The sequence below is a fragment of the Hypomesus transpacificus genome, chromosome 4, assembly GCF_021917145.1.
Source record: "Hypomesus transpacificus isolate Combined female chromosome 4, fHypTra1, whole genome shotgun sequence".
NCBI classification, from domain to species: Eukaryota; Metazoa; Chordata; class Actinopteri; order Osmeriformes; family Osmeridae; genus Hypomesus; species Hypomesus transpacificus.
The window spans coordinates 3,065,945-3,086,528 of NC_061063.1; the positions used below are offsets into that span (position 1 = coordinate 3,065,945).

Consider the following 20,584-nt stretch of genomic DNA (forward strand, 5'->3'; position numbering starts at 1 on the left):
GGGGGTGCGTAAGGGAATGCAGAATGAAGAGATCCCCACAGAAATATAGGAGTTCTCCAAGCCACATGGCATCAATATTTTTGGCCTGTCCTCCACTAGCGCATGATTGTATAGCTGAAGAATATTTGTCCAAAAGACCCGTAATACATGAAGCCTATTCCCATCCCCGTGCATACGTGTATGCCTAGTGTATGAAAATACTGTAAATGCTTGCAAGACCATGTCCCATAGGCCTAGACAGAATTGAAACATGAATGATCTTGACAGGAAAATCTAATTAGGGAACTGAGTTGTATGCTATACGTCACAGCTATACAGTCAGTTGTCTCATTAATTCATGATTTGTATTGGATCCCCCTGTGATTCAACAGCAAATATGTTAAATTGAACCTCCCACCAAACACAGGCAACTGTGCACAGTGCACGCACGATCTATGTGTACGTGCTATAGGGGTGGATCTGTAACCTAAACTTGAGCAGGACCGGAAAGAAAGGCCTAACCAATCAAAGGGTGCAGTTGACTTTGACCAATAGAATTCACTGAGCTGCCGGAAGCATAGTTGTGTGTGGATGCGTTCTGCTTACCAGCATGTTTTTAATTGATGAATGGTCAACATTACTATGTGTACTCAACAAAATACTCAATGCGAATGCGTAAATAGCAAATTATATTGATCGTCAATCTATACTATTGTTAAGATTTCGTATCTGTAAAACAGTACAGTATGGAGGAGGTAGAGTCACCGGAGGAAATATTGGCCAAGCAACAGCGCAAGGAAAAGAAGGACCTACAAGGTAGCACACTTAGCCTGTGTAAATATAGTTCGAGGAGGAATTATCTTGTAGCTGGATGTTTTCACTTTCTTCAAGAACCACGAGGAATTGGCAATGAAAGTCCCTTTGATAATGTGTGTGTGAGTGACGTTGATTAGCTTGCAAACCCAGCTAACGGTTAGCTAGCTAACATATATCAGTGATTAGCTACTGACCTAGATAATCTGAATAGTTTGTATTAAGTAAGTAGTGGGAGTTTACTTATGTCAGACTGACAGTCATTGAATTGTACTGGACTTGCTAACTACGATTCTCTCATCCCATTCCTTCGATTTGTTCCTTGAGGGATGAGTGGAGCTTGCAACCAATTTGATCTGCTCATATTTTGACAGCTAAAATCCAGAGTATGAAAAATGCAGTCCCCAAAAACGACAAGAAAAGAAGAAAACAGCTGACTGAGGACGTTGCCAAACTAGAGGCAGAGCTCAACCAAAAGCACGAAGAAGAAATCAAGCAGATCAATAATATTGCAGATATTAAAGTGAAGGTAGGTGACCAATCTTTGTTTAGGGGCCTTGTATAACGTCACCAAGTGCAAATGAAGTGCACTCTTAACTTGCTAGGTGGCTGTGGAGGAGGTGGTGCAGGAAGTAGAAGTTCTTGCTCTGGATGGTGGAGAGCAAAATGACGCCCAGCAAACACGCGTATCTAAGGCCCAGAAGAGGCGGGTGAGCTACAACTTCTATTATCCCTCACGTGTGCACATTGGCCTTACATAGGTTACTGTGAAATAACTACATAGCTACTCTTCTAGCCATGGAGTTACCATTTAAAACATGTATCTTTTGTCCTAAATATAAACCCCTATGCAATGTGTTTCTAAGGTTCATGGTGTAGCTTATATGTTATATGCTTATATATGATATTTGTAAAAGTTGAAAGTCTGTTTTTATCTATCCTTGTTAGGACAAGAAGGCCGCTGAGGAGAAGGAGAGGCAGAACCGCATAGCTGAAGCTGAGGTGGAGAACCTGTCTGGCTTGAGGCACCAGGAGGGCCTGAAGTTATCTCAGAAGCTGTCGGAGAGACAGTTACAGATCAGGGAGATCTCCTCTGACGGCCACTGCATGTACCGTGCCTTGGAAGACCAGCTGGCACAGAGAGGAGTGGTAGGTAAACCCGAGGTTGCTGGTTTGATTCCCATCGCGCTCCAGTTTCCTAGTGTCGTCATGTTGTCCTACCATTGTCTTCTTGCTCATGGCACCTCACTCAGCACCCATTGATGTGGCCCCATGGCATGTCCCCCCCCCCCCCCCAAAAAAAAAAAGTATCACGTGGTGTGAGGGGAGTGAGACTTGACGAAGGCCCATGCGTCGTATTGCAGTGTATTCTGTTCTATTCCAGCCTTCGCTAACCCTCAGCCTGAAAGAGCTCCGTGTTCACACCGCCCAGCAAATGAGGACCCATGCTGATGACTTCCTCCCCTTCCTCACCAACACCAGCACTGGGGACATGTACACTGCAGGTGAGCACCAAGCTGGGGGCTCACGCCTGGAGACGTCACCTGTCATAAATGTGTTGAACATGGGTCATGATCAAAGCCCATCTCCTTTCACATGCTTACATCTGACTGTGTGTGTGTGTGTGCCTGACTGATTCCAGATGAGTTTGAGAAGTACTGCAACGATGTGGAGCACACGGCTGCTTGGGGTGGTCAACTCGAGGTAAGATTATTTAGTACCATTCATGACTGAATCCTATAGAGTGAAACCCACCTGTGCTAAATCATAGGTGCTTACCACTACTCTAGCAAAATATAAAAGACGTAAATGATGGTGATATAATTTACGACATGCGTAGCATGTGGCAAAAGGTAAATATTCATCAATGTCTTTTAATTTCTGCATCCTCTTCAAACTGCTCACAAGTCTTTTTTATTCACAGTTAAGAGCTCTGACCCAAGTCCTCCAACTGCCAATCGAAGTGATTCAAGCGGATTCACCTACCATCAAGATCGGAGAAGAATACGACAAGGCACCTGTCACCCTTATGTAAGTTCTTAAATGAACTTGGAACTTAACAACCACGGGATTGGGTTTAAATACACGTTTAAAGACATATTTGAATGCTAGAGGAACAGAGCATGAGGGCACACATTTATGAACTGCTATAGCAAGTTAGCAGTAGTGACTCTTCCTCCTATTATGTTGGTCCGAATGGTTTCAGTTACTGTCACTGTTACGTTGCAGTTATTGTCCCTGTTGTGTTTCAGTTACATGCGCCACGCCTACGGACTGGGAGAGCACTATAACTCTGTGGAGCGCTTGAAAGAGTCAGGCATCGAAGAGGAGGGCTGAGCTGAGTCAATGGAGGATGTCAAACATGTCCGATTTACCGTGCCATCCATATGAAAGAGTCAAGGAATTAGTGAGGCAAGGACTAACTGCTAAGTGTAACACTTTGGCTAAAGTGAATGCTATTGACTGAATAGTTGATGCAGTTTACAGAAGATTGGAAGACAACCGCTACTGCTCATTCATATTTCAACAACATGGAAATATTCCTCATGTTATGGTAGCGAGATCTATTGAAAATGTGTAATGTTGGCGATGTGCAGCATTATGCAACAATTACATTTCTGTTTGTTTGTTGATGGTGACATTTACTTGTAGGCCTACAATAAAACGATCTAAACTCGGTTGTAAATTATGACTGATGCACAGATACACAACTTTCCACAAGATATGCCATCAACTGTACTAAAAAAGAAAAGTATGTTTTGCGACAATATTTGTTTTATCTGCCCCTTATTTTAGACTTTCCCTCCACTGTTTTAACCTACACGGGCCCATTTACTGTGAGATGTTCTGGAGCGTTCTGAAAGGTGTCCCCCAAAACAAAATGTATCATTATTTTATATAAAACAAATGATACAAATCAACTTGTAGGACAAGTGACCTGCTACTTTATTCGAATAGAATATAATAATTATTCTATACTGCATCGAGTGGTAGAGACCGCTAGATGTCGCAATTGTCGTAAATGTTTGATTTACTGGGAAAGCGTCTTGTTTCTATGGTAACGAGCATACGGCCTGGGGTTGGAAAACATGTCTGTTGGAAAATGTAACTTGTTTTACAGGTGAATAGTTAGATAGGCTATCCAATGGCTGAGAACGTGGTTATTGGAGCATTAAAAGCTAATTCAAAATCGTTCAATCTGAGCTCGAAGAAGATAAAGCACGTTCCAAAATCCGTTTCAAAATTAACAAATCTTTCAAAACTACAGCTTAGTAACAATTGGCTCACAACTTTGCCTGTGGAACTACAGTCTTTGCAACACGTGAGTACGCATGAGTACACTTTGCTTCAGTAAACAATATTGTAGTGCTGCTGTTGCCTGAAAACAAAGCCATGCCCAAAATATGTCACTGATATGCTACTCAAACGTTGCGTTGTCTGTTTGCTGTCTGTTGCTATGCAGTTGACAGAATTGAACTTGGGAAATAACACTTTGGAGGAAATTCCATCTGTTGTGGGGTACTTGACCTCCTTGAGAAAACTCTACCTATTTGGAAACCAAATCACGTCATTGCCTCCGGCTGTGTTGGGTATGTTCTGCCACACAAGTGCAGTCTTTGGGCTCGAACCACATATTAGTCCTGGCTACATCAGTCAACAACCCCAATCTCAACACTCATAATCTGTTTTTCTCCTAGGTGGACTCCCTAACTTGGTTATTCTCAATCTGAATCACAACTGCATTCAGTTCCTGCCATCAGCAATAGACAGGTGCACATGAAAGCTTGTTCAACCATATTCTGAACATGAAACACCAGCGTGATCGATTGCACATGACCACTTCTATGACCACAGTCATCTGTTTTCTCAGGCTGGTTAGACTTGAGACCCTCAGTGTGACCGACAACAGATTGGAGGAGATCCCTGTGGAATTGTGCTCTCTTGATACACTTGTGGAGATCAACTTGACCAATAACAATTTGATCCGATTGCCGCAACAGCTCTACAACTTGTCACGTTTATCCAGGTTATACCTGGCCAGAAACAAGCTTAAAGTCTTACCAGAGGTATCTACCATTCTGGACTAAGCTTGCCCAGGAATAAATATCTAATACATGTCAGAAATGTCATTCTATCTAGTACAACTGAACTGGTGGCTAAGTTTGTTTAATTGAGTCAGTATAGGCTAATGAAAAATAGTTATTTAGTTAAGTGCAGGAAATATTGTTGGAAATAGGTCAAGGATCAGAATCATACAGTCCAGCAAACTATTTCTGTATCTTCAAGCCAGTCAGTTGTAGGAGTTAGTATGACAATCTTATTAGTCTACAATTTTACATATAAAATGCTGAACTTCAAAGGGAAGTCTGAATGTTGCCCCCTACATTCCTCTCTCATTCTTAGGGTATTGTATCCTGGTCTAGTCTTACAATCCTGGATGTGGCTGGCAACAATTTATCAATGTTTCCCGTTAATGTAAGTACCAACTATTGCATTATTTTCTTGTTCAGTTCAATTCAAATAACTTTATTTGTCCCAGAGGGGCAATTCTTGAAAGCAAGCATAGTGAAAGACACACAAACAGGATACTGTATAAGACGATACATGAAAGACTACAGTTGCAGAGATGGCAAAGATTACATGTCATATGGACCACTGTTATGAATCCACTAGGGAATGATGGTGGTGCTGTTCAGTTTCAGCTCATGCACTTGAGGAAGCTGCACTGTGAGGATAACAACTTTGTGCCCTGTGAACCGATTGAGTCTGTGCAAGAGGTGGAGGTGCTGTCATTAAAGGTACATGACTCCAGTGGACCCAACCTAAGCTGAGCTGTACCCATCAACACATCCGGGATAGTTGTTTGTGAAATGCCCAGAACACAATCGTCACCAGACGATTACAGTTCATACTGGTAGCTGACCTGTGAAAAAACACCATTTGAAAGGACAATCACCAGTAACACTACCCCGTTCCTTTAATTACACTCTCTCAAACATCTTCAGGGAAAGTCCTTTCCATAATCCACCCAGGGTTTTGTTAGTACAATGAAAGCCAAGTGTGAAGTGAAAGTAAGAACGAGTGTGCTGCCTGCTGTGTGATCCTAGGAGCAGGCTGCCAGGTTGATCCTGGTGGAGGACAGGGACCAGTTTTCCGTGGTCCACGAGGCCCTGCTCTGCCACCCCACCCTGGCCAGCACGCTGGGGGGCTGGGGCCTCTGTGGCCTCTGCTCCCTGCCGTTCCTGACCACCTGGCTCGAGTGCGTCCACTTCATCAACCTCCACAAGGTACGTCATTGAATCCGGTTCATATCGTCATACCTAGGTGCTAGGTGTAGGAGATATCTCATTGTTTCCGTTTTTTTCCTCAATTCAATAAACAATTCATGCCATTTAGGATCATCCTAGCTGTGTCCACAATGTGGATGAGTTCAGTGGTAAAACATTCGGAATTTGTACAACCCAGTGGCAGAGGCATTCCAGCTCTCCCCCCAACTCTCCCAAAATGTGGGTCCCTCAGGTAGAACATATCCCAGGCTTTAGGACTCAGATGGCAGTGAAAGAGAGAAGGAAGGCCTAGGGGAATCCAAGGGGTTTGGAACATGGGCTCTAATGGATGTCTCTAAGGGTCTGATCTCATCTTGCTTTTGTTTCAGGACATGCAGATGAGGAGTCACCAGACCATTCCAGTTCGTGTGCTTCTCTGTTCATATAAGTGCTTCAACAAGAGTGGACACTCCTTCTATGGTGTCGGCTCTGTAGAGAGAGAAGATCATTAAAAGCTATCTGCAAAACGATGACATTTTACTTCAAAGCTGTAAAGCGATGTTTGTTTATTGATGCCGGTCCAGGCACCAAATATTCACACCATCACGCCCAATCAAAATAGGCCAATATCCTAATGTAGCCTAGACAGTAATTGATTGTGGCTTTCAGCCAGTGGTGAAGTAACAGGAATATGCTGTAGGTGGCGACAGAGGATTGTTAAGAATTGCAGTGTTTACATCTTCATGCCATATTTTAGTTAGTAAAACTATTTTAGTAGCCTACTGAGTACAACATCAATTCCGTCTAAAAGAGCTTATTAAATATAGTAATTGTACTGAATTGACTTGACATATTTCACATAGCCTAAGGCCCATAGTTTTGTATTTTGCCTATAGAGTAGGCCATGATTTTTTATCATAACAAATGTATAATGAAATGGCACTCTTATAATTGATTTATGACTGGTATAGCCATGTAACTGTGTTAAAAATGAAAAACACACTTTATATACAGATTTTGCACGGGTTATTTGTAATGCTGCGGTGAATATCTAATCTTATCCTATTCCCTTATCAGAGTTGATCTACCGCACCTAAGCTTCCATGCCTCATCTCCATCTTCAGGCCGCGGCATCTGTTCCAACCTGCGAGAAAAACTTCATTTCTCCGAATTAATTTCCCATCCACGCCTTGCAAGCTCGCTGTGCAGTGTGTCGGCAGAGTTGGGCCTGATGAATTATGCATCAGGTTTAATTGCAAACCCAGAAACTAATGACTTTGGACTGGTTAACAGCAGGGGAGCCATACATCTCGCGCAAACCGAATGAAAAATCAGGTCCGGAAAAAAAGCCCCCTAATTGATGAATAATTGAAGCCGTGAGCTACAGGGCATAATTGTGACATTTTGTTTCAATCAATTTTCCAAGTGGCGGAGAAAGTGCACTTAGGAGGCGGGCAATGAGGAGGACTGCAGGGAGAAGGGGTGGACAGTGGAAATAGCCATTGGGTCGTCAGTCATTAGAATGACTCTTTTTCTCTCTCGCTCCAGTGGCCCTGGACGCATTAAAAAATGACTTTTTTTTCTCTCCCCCTATTGCAGAGAGAGTACTTCATCTATCACATGCCAATTATGAAGCCACAGGCCTACTCTCTGTCCAGACAGCCATCTCTGCCTGTCATTTTCACTCGCACAAACATTTGCTTGTATTGTTTTTATGAATCTGTTTCAAAATGAACGTGAAAGACATTGACCCAGTGTTCTGGACTATCATGTCATATATACTGTATCATCTATTTGAACGGTCTGTGCTTTTGTGTTTGGGGTGTGCCAACGTGAGTATGGGTTTGTGTGCCTAGCAATGTCAAAATTCCCTTGCAATCAGTCCAGCAGTTGATTGGACAGGGCGGTGCGCCAAGCCATGGTCAACCTCGTGGAACTAAACAGAGCACCAGCATGGTCCTCTGCTAGTTGGCTCGGCAGTTTCATGCCTGGAGACAGAGCCACACCACCAAGGCCAAGCACCATCTGATCTTCTTCTCTGGAAGGCCGAGAGGCAGACTGGAGTGCAGTGCTTACAATAACAAATAACCTAAGTACAGTCCCACAGGAACCACCCACACAGGACACATGCCCTCATACTTGTTTGTGAATCCCAATTGAGAGAAGTGTCCACTTCATAGCATATTAATGACTGCATTTCATTGGGAGTCTATATTTAGGTCACTGGCCCGTGTTGGCATCCTGGTAGCCGTGGAGCAGAAAGGTCGTCGGAAATGAACAGGCATTATCCTGGGCAGCAGATGTTGGGTCCTGAAGCACCGGAGGAGCGGCAGAGGGGCCCCAGGCCCTGTCTGTTTGGAGTATGGCCCCTCAGCAGATACATGCATATATTCTACACAAAATCACGTTGCTCATACGCAGCCTAGTCTATCAGCTGCACCCCCCCCCCCCCCCCCCCTTCTGATTTAGATCAGTTTTTCCCCCCACCGCCACACAAACACTAACCCAATTTCCATGTGAAGCCTGTGTTTTGTTCGTAACACAGATGAGACGCTTTTCATGCTGCATATATTACATGTACTCAGGGAGTACCTAAACATTCCGCATAAATAAAGAACTTTGTGGCTCTTGATTGACGTTAATGGAGATGAACTGGTGGCTGACGCTATCGTGGGAGGAGGAGACACACACCATACGGCGAGGCAAGCGACTCCAACTGGAGGAGGCTGAACACTCCTTGCAAAATTCCTGACATGCGTGCCGTATGTTAATAAGCGAGTCTGGCTCGGATAATTACAAAGAAAAGGAGAGAATATTGCCTTTGGTGAGAAGGATCTCCTATGTCTTACCTCGTGGGGTGTGAGTAAAGTAAATGTAAAGTAGGTGGTTGCGAATAAATTCGAATTTAGTGTGTTTCAGAGGTTGAGTGATAGCTGGCAAATTTGGGATTTATTGAAAAGGCATGGGGGTCTCCTTGTGCCTTCCCTCTGGCTATTGAACTGACTGTATTTGAAGCCTAGGCCTTATTGTTGTGGGAAGACTCTTGCTTTCGCAAGAACAACGTAGCTTAATGTTTCAATAGCAGAAAGACAAACAAATGAGATATGCAAATAAAGGGTAAATTGTCATTAATTGTGTGTGGATTAGATTGTACAGGTGCTGGGCTCATTTCATTTAACTAAATAGTCTATTATGTAATATTGTGTAATTGACAATCACATTCATTTTAGAAATAAGATATCTTAATGTAGCCTACAGTATTAGTGTTTGTTACCTTAGTGTGTTCCACCTGTCTGATAAACACCCCAATTTGGCACAGCCTTGACTAAGGCCCCAGTCAGCACCTGGTCAAATAAACTTTGACTTAAGTCAATCCAAGATACCCTTTGCAGAGTGTTGGTCCTTCCTATACAAATGTGTTAAAGGTCAACATTCTTTTTTGGCGAAAATGTCAAAGTCAAATACATAAAGTGATAATCCTGTACATTGCGTCATCTTTTAAGAAATACATTTCAATCAACACAGTTGGCTTTCCTGCTTTTGATGTTGCACCTCCTGGGCAACGTATGTTAAATACAAATGTACATCAATTCATGAGACAAAACAAATATTCACAGTTACAATATTTAAAATATCTATCCATATCAACTAGTATTTCTTTGGTTCATTTTAGAGGTATACGATCAGCTGGATGAGGCCCTTGTTGACATGATTGTCAAGGGCTGGGCATTTCCAGTGGAGGATGATGGATTTGAGGGATGTGTTTACGTGACATCAGACACTGCTGTGTGGTTTAATACTAGAGCCCTCAAACTCATCAGAGAGGAAGACCAGCTTCACTGTTGGGGCATGTATCCAATGATGTACCCTAACTTGAGCAAAACATATATCCACAAGCCAGGAACATCTGTGCCGTTTGAACAAATGATTTACTGAAAGCAGGAGTGATTGTCAGCAAGAGGAACTGTATTCAACTGCACAGTGAAGGAAATGTATAAATAATTATTATTTTTTTACAATAAAACTGCCTGGTTCCACTATGGAACCAGGAACCAGGAACCGCTAAACACTTGACCTCTGTTAAAACAATCTCTTTTCTTGCAGTTAAAGCTAAACCATTATTAGAGTATGTTTTAATGATCGTATAGAGCGTAGTCACTTTGATGGAAGAGTGACATTGTCATGCCGACGGGTCCCGGAGATGAGATGCATAAGTTGGAAAACATATTTGGTCTCTTTCAAATGAGTTGAAGTCATCCGAGACTTGGTCTATTTACTATGGAGTCTGCAATTCTGCATTGTGTTTTGTATGCATGATTTATTTGCCTTTGAATCAGATTTTACTAATAGGATATGCTTCCATTTTGCTAAATGGGAATAGAAAACACAAAGGCATGATGGATTAAGTAAATGAGGTCAATTTCGAATCACTTTTCATGCGCACATTAATTCAAACGTCCCCTTCCCATGGAATTTTCATGACTGTCAATACAAGTGGCTGTTACTCAATTGTACTTTTTCAACATCCTCCTGACGGAAGGAGGACACTTTCCAGAACACTCTGCATTCTATTCTCTCTCCATCCATGAAACCTCGAACCAGCTCAATTTCTCATTTCTCAAAAGCCCCAGAGATCCATGATTGCTTTCACTTCACAGTTTTCATTTCAGAAAAACGTCTTGGCATCAGTTTAACCCCCTCCACACACACACAAACACACACACACACACTCACAAATTCCTCTCCAACTCCTCCCCCACCCCCCACCCCCTTCTCACAGTCTCTTATGATATTCTCAAGTTTTACCAATATAAGAGGGAGCTATTAAAATAAGTGGCATTGATTGCTGTATTAGAGGCTTTTGTCTGAAGAGGGAGAAAAACAGCCACTCAATACCAAGCGGTGAGCCACTGTAAAAAGCTGGAGGACTGGCACTCCAATCAGTCCAATCTATTGTCTCACATCGTCCCAGAATGGCTGATCTGGTATTGAGTTGCTGCCTGCTAGACTACCAAGGCATTGTCAGTGTGATGGCCGTTGCAATCAATTCTCTGTTGTTGTTGTTGTCGTTCTGCTTTGTGGACACAAGGGGGCAGTGTGTTTCTCTGCTGTTTCCCCCAATGCACTCAGCAAATACATGCGGACAAGCATGTTGCGGCATCTTAGGAAGAGATAGGCAGGTTCCTACTCGAAAGAAGGCATTGTTGAAATGAAAAGCTAAACTGAAATTTAAGTTTCAGATCCTTGATGATAACAAGTGTACCTGTTCTTGTTGCGTGTAACCAGTCTCTTTGATATGAGAAAATGTAAGTGTGAGTTAACCTGCCCAAGTGGACAGATGGACCGTCCTTGATTTCATTTGACTTCGAAATCTTTCGGCAATAAGATCACATTTAGTACTGTATTCAGTAAAGCAAGATTTCAAATGAGCTATAAAAAGGTTGACCAACTAGCTTCAGTCAGCATGTTATCTGACAGTTCTGGGTCAGTCCAAGTCAACAAGCTACAAACCTCATATGTACTGTAGTTGAGCAAAACAACAATTTTCAAAATCCTAAAACATACAAATAAGCTTTTCACTATAGTAACACTGCAAAGTTTTCCTTGGTTTCGGTGATGGCTGGGGACCAAGGTAGGATGAAAATTTTTAGGTCACAAAACAAAGTGAAATGGCATCTACAATAAAGTCAAATAGCAATTTTCTGTTTATTTTTCTTTTGAAGTCTTTTTTCAAAATATTCCCTTTCAGTTCTTTGTGATGGTTGGCTGGCTTTTACTGAATCTAGCAATTGCATGAGTCATGTTCCTTTGAATTCAATTGCAAAGCTTTATTTTTACAAAAAATGTCAATTTATTTTGCTGTTTCCTGCCGTGTCTTTTGCATTTCCAGTGTTCCAGGGCATTTTCATCTGAAAACCACTTTAAGGGCTGCATCATGAATATTCCTGTTGTGTTAAATATATAGTCATGTAGTGTATAGTCAAGATAACTTATTGAATATCGGGCTAAACAAATCACGTTTCTCAACATAGACATGTCAAACCCACCATGACTCAAACAAACCATTGACTGTGTATGTTTCTATTCTGTCACAGGCTATGACGGGCAGCCCGGAACACTTCAGGGCTTGAAAAGAATCGACCAAAGGTCATGTGACCTGGCGTGCGGGAGCATGCCTGGTGTTGCGAGCAGCGGCTGGCCTGGCGGCTGGCGGACACCAGGTAGCGACATCTGGTCCCTGGGTTTTTCTAGAACACACAGTGCCCGTGGCGCTCCAGGCTTCGCTGGCCAAACATCTGTCTGGGCTGGGATGAGTGAGCATGGGAGGCCGGGAGAGAGCGTGGGGGGTGGGGGGTGGGGGAGAACGTCCTTGAGGAATGTGTTGGTTATTATCGGAAAAACTCTCTCTCCTTTACCCCTATTGCTTACTGACACCCGTTCTCTCCTCCCTCTCTTTCTCTGTGTCGCATCCAAACAGAGCCCTAAAGGTTGAGAGTGCCCAAAACAGATTTTTGGTTTCACGTTCGAAGTGTGATGTTGATAGGTAAAGTCAAGATGGCCGACAAGGCGAATGGACAGGTAGGCCTAAATTTTGATAACTAACAACACATCTCAAGACTGACTTTACTGTAACTTTTGCCCAACAACAGGCGCTCCTCTAGACCCGAGAGTACGTGGTGAAGAGGTTTAGCAGTCAGGCCACGCCGTTCCAATCAACCTCATTGCAAATTCATATTTTAATTAATCGTATGAGAGCCTGTTCAACTCGCGACACGACAATAAGCCGCTTTCGATTTTTGATGCTGCTGATCAGATGACGAAAGATAAACATGCCTTCACAATGCTGTGGCCTGCACGACTGAGCCACAAGTTTTCAATCCCTCCAGCTGTGTTGTCGCTATGGATGTCTTCATACGATGTGCCTCCTCTGGTGTTATATCCTTGTGTTATCTGCCTGTTTATTCTACATGACAGCTTCAACCCAACATCAATGAATGGATGACTGTGTGACTGATAAAGGAAGGGTTTAGAAATGTAATGGGAAAGCCAGGAAGGTTTGTTTAATCTCCCGGTTTTCACCTAGGTACTTCTGTCCTCCATGTACTTCGATAAACGACTTCAAACTCAATGTGCGTGAATAGCTCTTCTATAAAACTAATAACAGTTTACTAAGCTTCTCGACACAATGCACACGATTTAAAGTGGTGCTACAGTATCGAGGCGCTATTATAAATGGGACGATCGACCGGATGATTCCTTGTTTTGCCGTGTTATTGTGCCCGTGGAGAAACGCACTGCGGAAAAGGCTCCTCCCTCGCTAACCCCGCCAGAGCGAGCCGAGAAGCGCCCCCCCTGCAGCGAGGCCCACGCCCCGCTTGCCCCTTCGAAAGCGAGACGACGGCGCGACAACAGATGGGCGCCCCCCTCTCTCTCCCGCGACGCCGCGCGCAGATGACAGATGCCGACGGAAGGGGTGACAAACACACCCCAGGTGTCTGTCCCGTTGCTGCGGCGTTGGTGGGGAGGGGGGGCGGAGCACTGGAGGACAGGCAGCACCTTGCCTGATGGGAAGGGAGGAAGGGCAGGCAGGGGAGGGGGGGGTAGGTAATTGATAGTAGAGGACAACCCTTCAGAGGGAGCCGGGATTTCCGGCCAAGTGAGCAGACCGAGCCCCAGGGGGCCTGGGGGGTTGGACATGGTTCGGGCAGAGGACGCATCCCGTAGACCCACGTCCGTGTGGCCGCGACGCGGAGGAACGTGTCTCTGGTGCCACGTCCTTTTTCAAAGTATGGAACGCCGGTCCGCGCCATTGTTACATTTCTGTTCCTCTGTCAGCCATGCCTGGCTGGCGCGCTCTCTTGCAGGCTGCTCAGATGTGTGTGTGTGTGTGTGGGGGGGGGGGGGGGGTGTTGGCACGGCCCAGGTGAGCAAGCTGGCCGGGAGCTCTCCGGAGGCTGAGCTGACCAGATGGTAGTGGCCCTACGCACACACACATGCATAGATTCAGGCAGGTGAGCACACACACACACACACACACACACACACATGGGCTACATCTTCAGACATAGACAGGTACAGCACATGGAAGGAAACAAGTTGAACATAAAAACACCATGTGGCTCTGTATTTCACAGCTCTGCCCATGAGATGGTGATAACTCAAAGGACAGAAATGCTCTGTATACGACCCTCTTTACTTTGAAACCCATAAAAGTCCCCAGTGAAGCCTTTTCCTAGCTCATATCGTAAAGCTGAAAGTGAAACAGGAGATGGATAAGAAGTTTGGGCCCTTGCCGTCTCCTACTCTCTCATTTTGCTTAGTAAGTTTGGCTCCGTACAGTTTAATGACCATGAATAGCAGAGTTGTTTTCATAATGCACAAGAACACAATCTTACATGAGAACATGCTGACCAACCCAGGCTTTTGGTCCAGACTTTCTTTCGAAACCTTTGTCAATGCTCTCCCACTCCCAGCACAGAGACACCACCGAATTCCGGCACTTTCTTCCGCCATTACTAAAGGAACCTTAAATCACTATTCCAGACCTACCCGTAGACAAATCTTTCCCCATCTGTAAATATTTATTCAGCATCTATATAATTAGGCTGCACCATGCATCACGTCAAACGCACCCGGCTATTGCTCACACTCACACAGCTGGATCATCCTCACAGCTGGATCATCCTGAGAGAACAGCTCGGTCAAACATTTGTTTTAGATGTGGGAGGCATCGGGGGAAAGATGAAGGGAGGGAGGGTGGATTGATGGACGGAGGGGAGAGGAGGGAGATCAGCAGAGGGAAAGTGGGCGAGGAGGAAGGTGAACGAGAGGTGGAGAAAGAGCCGGGGGGGATGTAAGGGAGGGAGCGGACGGAGAGGAGGAGGTGGGAAGGAGGAGGAGGACAGGGTGGAGGAGGTAATTGGCAACGTTTTGTCGGGGCTTGTCGGCGCTCGTCTGGGGGAGACCCCTCAGCTCAGAGTCAAAGTAGTCACCGTGCGGGAGATGAGAGCCGGAGCAGGATTAATTGGACTCAAGCTGATTCTTGGGAATTCCAACACAGATTGATTTGAAAAGGTACTGGGAGCTTTATGAGATCTGGAAAAACCTGAGCGAGAGAGAGAAGGAGAGACAGAAGGAGAGAGAGGGAGAGAGAGAGAGAGAGAGAGAGAGAGAGAGGAGGAGGGGAGGAAGAGAGGAGAGGGAAAGAGACCTCTCTTCACCTGGTAGGCCTATCCTCTCAGACACCTGCTCAGCTGATAAAGAGTAGAGCAGCTGTGGCAAAGCTGCACTGCCTTAAGTGTCTGCTGGCTGAGGGAACTCATGTGTGCAGCTTACCTGAGAGGACTGGGAGGAGAGAGGAGTGCATGGCCTTTGGAAGTGGGAGATGAGCAATTCACATTCAACACAGTAACATCAGGGGGGACTTTTTATTAGTGTTTGTATATATCATATAAAATGTCTTTAGATTGTTAATTGGGCATATACTGATTCTTACTGTAATAGGGCTATTTTAAGGTTTTTCTTTATTGAGGATCCGACACGGGATTCTTTAATCCATTTGCATACATGAGGTTTTGTGTGTTACTGAGTGTATCAGTTCAACTTTCATGTTTGCTTGACAGTCAATGATGGACTAACATCATCCCTCTTCTTTTCCCCTCTTTCTTCATGTCTCGGGAGAAACCCAAAACTTCACGATCCCTAAAATATTCAAATTAATCTGCAAAAGAAAATTCCCTAAAGTGTAAAGAAAAGCAACATTGCCATGAAGAATTCATCCCATGAACAGACACATATCATCCAATCGTGAAGGCACTTTGACATGCCTGCAGGGCATCCTATTTAATTTAGACTTATTAATACATAATCACCAAAATGAAACCAATCTCATAGCCTCTACAGGGATAGAAGTATACAGTGTTTTTTCTGTAAAAATCCAATGTGTGTTCTGTCCTGCTGACTGGAAGTTAGCAATGCAAGTTGCATTAGCATGAAATATTCAGCTTCGCTAACAAACCAGCACAAACAAGTTAAAAGGCACTCCAGAGATATGGAAATAACACGGCTATGACACTTTCTAATATTCAGTCCATGCATTGCTGCCAGGACCCAGGCGTTGGGTCAACCGCTGAGTTTGGGCGCTCTGATGGAAGTGTCGTCCATTTCATTTGTTTGTTTGTTTGAATTCATCCTTGTGCATGTAGTCCGATGATTTAAAGGGTAGCGACAATAGAAAAGTCGATGAACACATATCCCTGACTGCAGGCAATTAGTTACCGTTGTGAGGCATGCCCTCCAACACTGAGGATACTCTGGAGCAAAGCAACAAAGTCTGTATCCTAGAGCCCACCCCCCCCCACACACACACAGACACACGCGCACACGCACATACGCACAAATCTCACCTTGGTCCCTGAGAACACCTGCCAACCCCTACGCCCACCCCCCCTTCACCCTCTCCCCCCCCCCTCGGAGAGATGGATGTGTGAGTGTCTCTCTCTCTTTCTCCTGCTTTCTTCTTTGGCTCTCAGGCCAGCATCCAGGTGCTGAACAGCTGGGGAGAGACCAGGGGGAGAGGGGGAGTGGGGGGGTGGAGGAGGGATGGAGGAGCGGAGAAGCGCGCGGGGGGGGGGGGGGCGAGGATAGGGGTTCCGGGCAGGGGCTATAAATTTCCCGGTGTGCTTCTCTGGGGTGCTTAACACCGCCGCGTCTCCCGGACGCCGTATTAATCACGCCAGCGCGAAGGGCTCAGGTGTGTCCCGTCACTCCTCGCCTCGTCAGACGCACTTATTTACCTCCTCCTGCCCCCCCCCCCCCACCACCACCCTCCACCTCTCCCTCATATCTCTGCTTCTTCCTCCAGCAGGCCTCAACCCCCCACCCCCCAAATCACCCCCCCCCCCCCCCCCCCCCCCCCCCCCCCATGGCCTGTTTCACTCTACTGCTCCACGGCTGCTCGGGGAACAGGGAATGGTGTGTGTGGGAGTGTGTGTGAGGGTGGTGGTGGTTGGGGGGGGGGGGGGGGTGGAGGGGGTCTGGATGGATTGAGGCTGGGTATGGGCGAGTGAACTAAAGAGAGACGGCGAGGTGAAAAGGAAGGGAGCAAGGGAGGAAGGCCGAAGTGGGTGACCTTGCTGTTTTGGAAGCCCTCTCAGGTGCACACCGAGGAGCTTGGGACAGACACAAAGGAGCTCTCACTACTCCCTCATGGGGTTTGAGAGAACTTAACATAAACCGTGTAACATTCAGCAACTTCAAGTCAAGTCCAAAAGAGTCAAATCCAGTATTGCTTCCATTTTGACCTGCGTTGCCGAGTGGACGCATATCCCATAATTTTTACGCCCAGCAGGCTCTATGAGGGAGTTTGCAGCATAGCTGCCAAATGCACTCCCTGAGCTAAAGCAGCTTTAGACAGGAATCAAGGGGAAGAGACGGTTGCCTGTCACAGGTAACGGTCCTGTGTTTTTATGTTATATCATTATAGAATGATGTACCAGTCTCAAGGTTACAAATTAACTCATTGGAATGTCTCTGCAACTTCTGGATGCTTCAGTGAAGTTCAGTTCAAAAGACCGTTGCCAATTCTACAGAGAAACCAAGTTACAGACATCTTTAGAAGTTCAACTTCCCACATAACATGTTATACTGTAGTGGAGGTCATTTGTCTTTACTTATCTCTATTCAGACCTAAACATCTAGCTTAGTCTAGCTCAAGACTATTAAAAACGCAAACAGATACACGTCTGCAGGGACAAACTCCCTTTCTGCTTCTTGTCTCCTGTATTCATCTATTGGTCGACTGGTGAGACCCCACTTGTGTCTTTGATCCAAAATAAAACCAATCCGGAGGGAGTGTTGTCTAAAATTGGCATGGAATCTACGGGACTCAACATTCCAGTGTGTTGTGTCTCCCAGAATGCACCATGGCAAAATGGCCTTGGTGTCCTGGTGGGTTTAGCCTGGAATGGAATGGAATAGATCAGATGGCAGCTGATTGGACACACAATGTGCTGGCGCTGATAAGAGGTCTACTCACTGGATGCGCCGAAAGTGAATCTGTGCACATCGCCTCCGAGAATTAATTCAGTTGAATACGGCCTGATCCTCTGAGCTGTTCCTGTGTCCATGCAGTACATACAGACCTCCCCTGGTTAGCCTTACTTCTTGTACAGTGCACACACCTTCCCAAATTTGAGTCCTTAGACACACCCATATCCACACACACACACACACAAACACACACGTTCCTGGATTTTGCGTGCGCCGTCGAATCTGTGCGGCGTGCTGGGATCTCTGAGCGCCATCCATCATGTGCTAAACACACAGTAGGCAGCAGCGTGGTGCCCTCGCCCGCTCCTCATTCAGAACTCATTACCCATCAATCACCTGGGCCGGCGGGAGAAGCGATTGGCCCGAGAAACTCCCGGGTTACGCTCCTCGCAAGGCGTTCGTGTCTGCACTTTTCACAAAGCGTATCGGCCTACAAAGTCAGCGTCCAAAATATTGATAATAATAATAATAAGAAGAAGAAAACTTTATTTATATAGCACATTTCATACAAGAATTGCAGCTCAAGGTGCTTTACATAAAATCAATCAAATTAAAATATTATAAGTAATAAGAGTAATAATATATTTGATGTTTGTCATTTATAAACGCTTGTTTTCTGATTCCAAATGAGGCCAGGGGTATAGCTGCTTCAAGTTTGTTCACTGTGTTCAATCCTACAGTACAGTCAAAAGGGATCATTTGAACCAACAAGCTGCCTGTATGACAGTATAATAAACCATAACTACATACTACAGTATAGTATAATATGTAGAAAGATACAGGGGCCCGGGCGGGTGCCCTGTCGCTGTTGGACTGTTGGTGAAGTCAGAGGTGAAGTCAGAGGTGAAGTCAGAGGTGAAGTCAGAGGTGTGGATGGTGAATAGAAAAGGCGCCGATGTTGCACCTCAGCACATCTAACAGGCCGCCCTGCCGGTGAAGCAGTCCGCAATTAAAACGCACGACAAGGACACACACACACAAATACACAACTGTTCCATAGGCTCGTAATCTACATATCGATGCACGGCTTAGATTTACATATCTGTGTGTGTGTTAAACAGCAGGTTGTATTAGTGATGGATTACATGTTTTCCCATATGAGCCCAGGGAAGAAAAGAAAGGACTACTGGAGGTTTTTCTATCCTCTATAAGTTTCAATGATCGCCTCCAAAGAAAAGCCTCAATCTTTCCCCTCCCTTCCTCCCTCTCTCTCTCTCTCTCTCTCTCTCTCTCTCTCTCTCTCTCTCTCTCTCTGTCCTTCCTGAGCTCACCTGCTGGTAGGAGAGGCTGTGAGGACACTATGTCTACTTTGTCCTTGGCCTGCAGGTGCCTTAGTCCTTACCTCATTCCATCCTCTACAACAGAGTTCTTTATTTTCTCTCTCTCTTTTTTCCTATTTCCTCTCCCTCTTCTCTCTCTTCTACGTTTTAATCTCTCAGTATTCCCTCCGTCTATCCCTCTCCCGTTATCTCTCCTCCCCGCTCTAAAACATAGCCCGCTCTCCTCTCTTTTCCGGTCTTATCCACCGTGAGCTTCCTCGGTCCAAACTGATAGAGTCTCTGTCGGCCACGTGCATCGCTCAGCCAACCCCGAGAAGAGACGTTCACCCTCAGCCTCGTAATAATGTCATTCACTCTGAAGGCTATTAGCAGATTACCCTGGCCTGGGGCAGCCAAGCATGTGTGGAGAGGAGATAACCTTGTGTTCAGTCATTTAATATCAACACTTGCACACGTTCTTACCACGTTAACGGAACACAAATGCAGCGCCGTCCCCTCGCAGACAAGCCCACTATCCCTTGGTTGCGGGGAGAAAGAGACCAAAAATAAAAAGGGATTACAAGATAGGGAATTCCTGAAGATTCGCCGGAGAAGTGTTGCAAATCACCCCGAGGATTGGGAAGTGATTAAAATAAATAGGCTTCTGGGAGATTTAGTATGGCTACAATTTATAACTACATTTTCCTCAAGGGCTTTGGTTACTTTTGCCACCTTACAGATCAAATACAAATAATGCGGAAAAAGTCTGTAACACACGGTTTGATTTATAGCGAGAGAGGGAGGGCTGAGAAAATAATTGTAAACCGTTTAGAAGCAGTCTTTACGGAGTTCAATCCCACGCTCTATCCCGGGGAGTTGAATTTGTATCCGGCGCTATCATAGCGTCTAGAGTATTGCTCTTCTCCCACCGCAAGCATAGCGGGGGCCATACGGGTTTGGCCCTATCACTCACCACCACTCGCGCTTACCGGCATTACTGTCGCTTTATCTCATCGCGCGCAGCCCGCGCCGGCGCCCAACAGCCGACCCTCTAGGCTACTTTACTAATAACCTATTTCTTATCAGGCTCTCTGCACCTCTGCTTGTGATCAAAGACCCAATTAATAGAGCGGGGAAAGGTGAAGCATTCAAATAATGGAGACAGCTGTTTTTCTCTGTTTGAGAAAATCCATTTGTATTGTTATCGGCCAAGAG

At 45.2% G+C, this 20,584-nt stretch overlaps 2 protein-coding genes across 2 annotated transcripts; both read left to right on the forward strand.

Moving 5' to 3' along the window:
- Positions 1-544: 544 nt before the first annotated feature.
- On the forward strand, positions 545-3,683 carry otud6b (OTU deubiquitinase 6B). Its single transcript, XM_047019312.1, has 8 exons — positions 545-795; positions 1,167-1,321; positions 1,398-1,502; positions 1,741-1,941; positions 2,177-2,297; positions 2,435-2,496; positions 2,717-2,823; positions 3,045-3,683. The coding sequence occupies exons 1-8, from the start codon at positions 726-728 to the stop codon at positions 3,127-3,129; spliced, it is 906 nt and encodes a 301-aa protein (XP_046875268.1). The 5' UTR covers positions 545-725; the 3' UTR covers positions 3,130-3,683.
- A 202-nt stretch (positions 3,684-3,885) lies between these two features.
- On the forward strand, positions 3,886-6,574 carry lrrc69 (leucine rich repeat containing 69). Its single transcript, XM_047019831.1, has 8 exons — positions 3,886-4,114; positions 4,256-4,382; positions 4,491-4,563; positions 4,664-4,859; positions 5,197-5,268; positions 5,490-5,591; positions 5,901-6,080; positions 6,449-6,574. The coding sequence occupies exons 1-8, from the start codon at positions 3,938-3,940 to the stop codon at positions 6,569-6,571; spliced, it is 1,050 nt and encodes a 349-aa protein (XP_046875787.1). The 5' UTR covers positions 3,886-3,937; the 3' UTR covers positions 6,572-6,574.
- Positions 6,575-20,584: the final 14,010 nt, after the last annotated feature.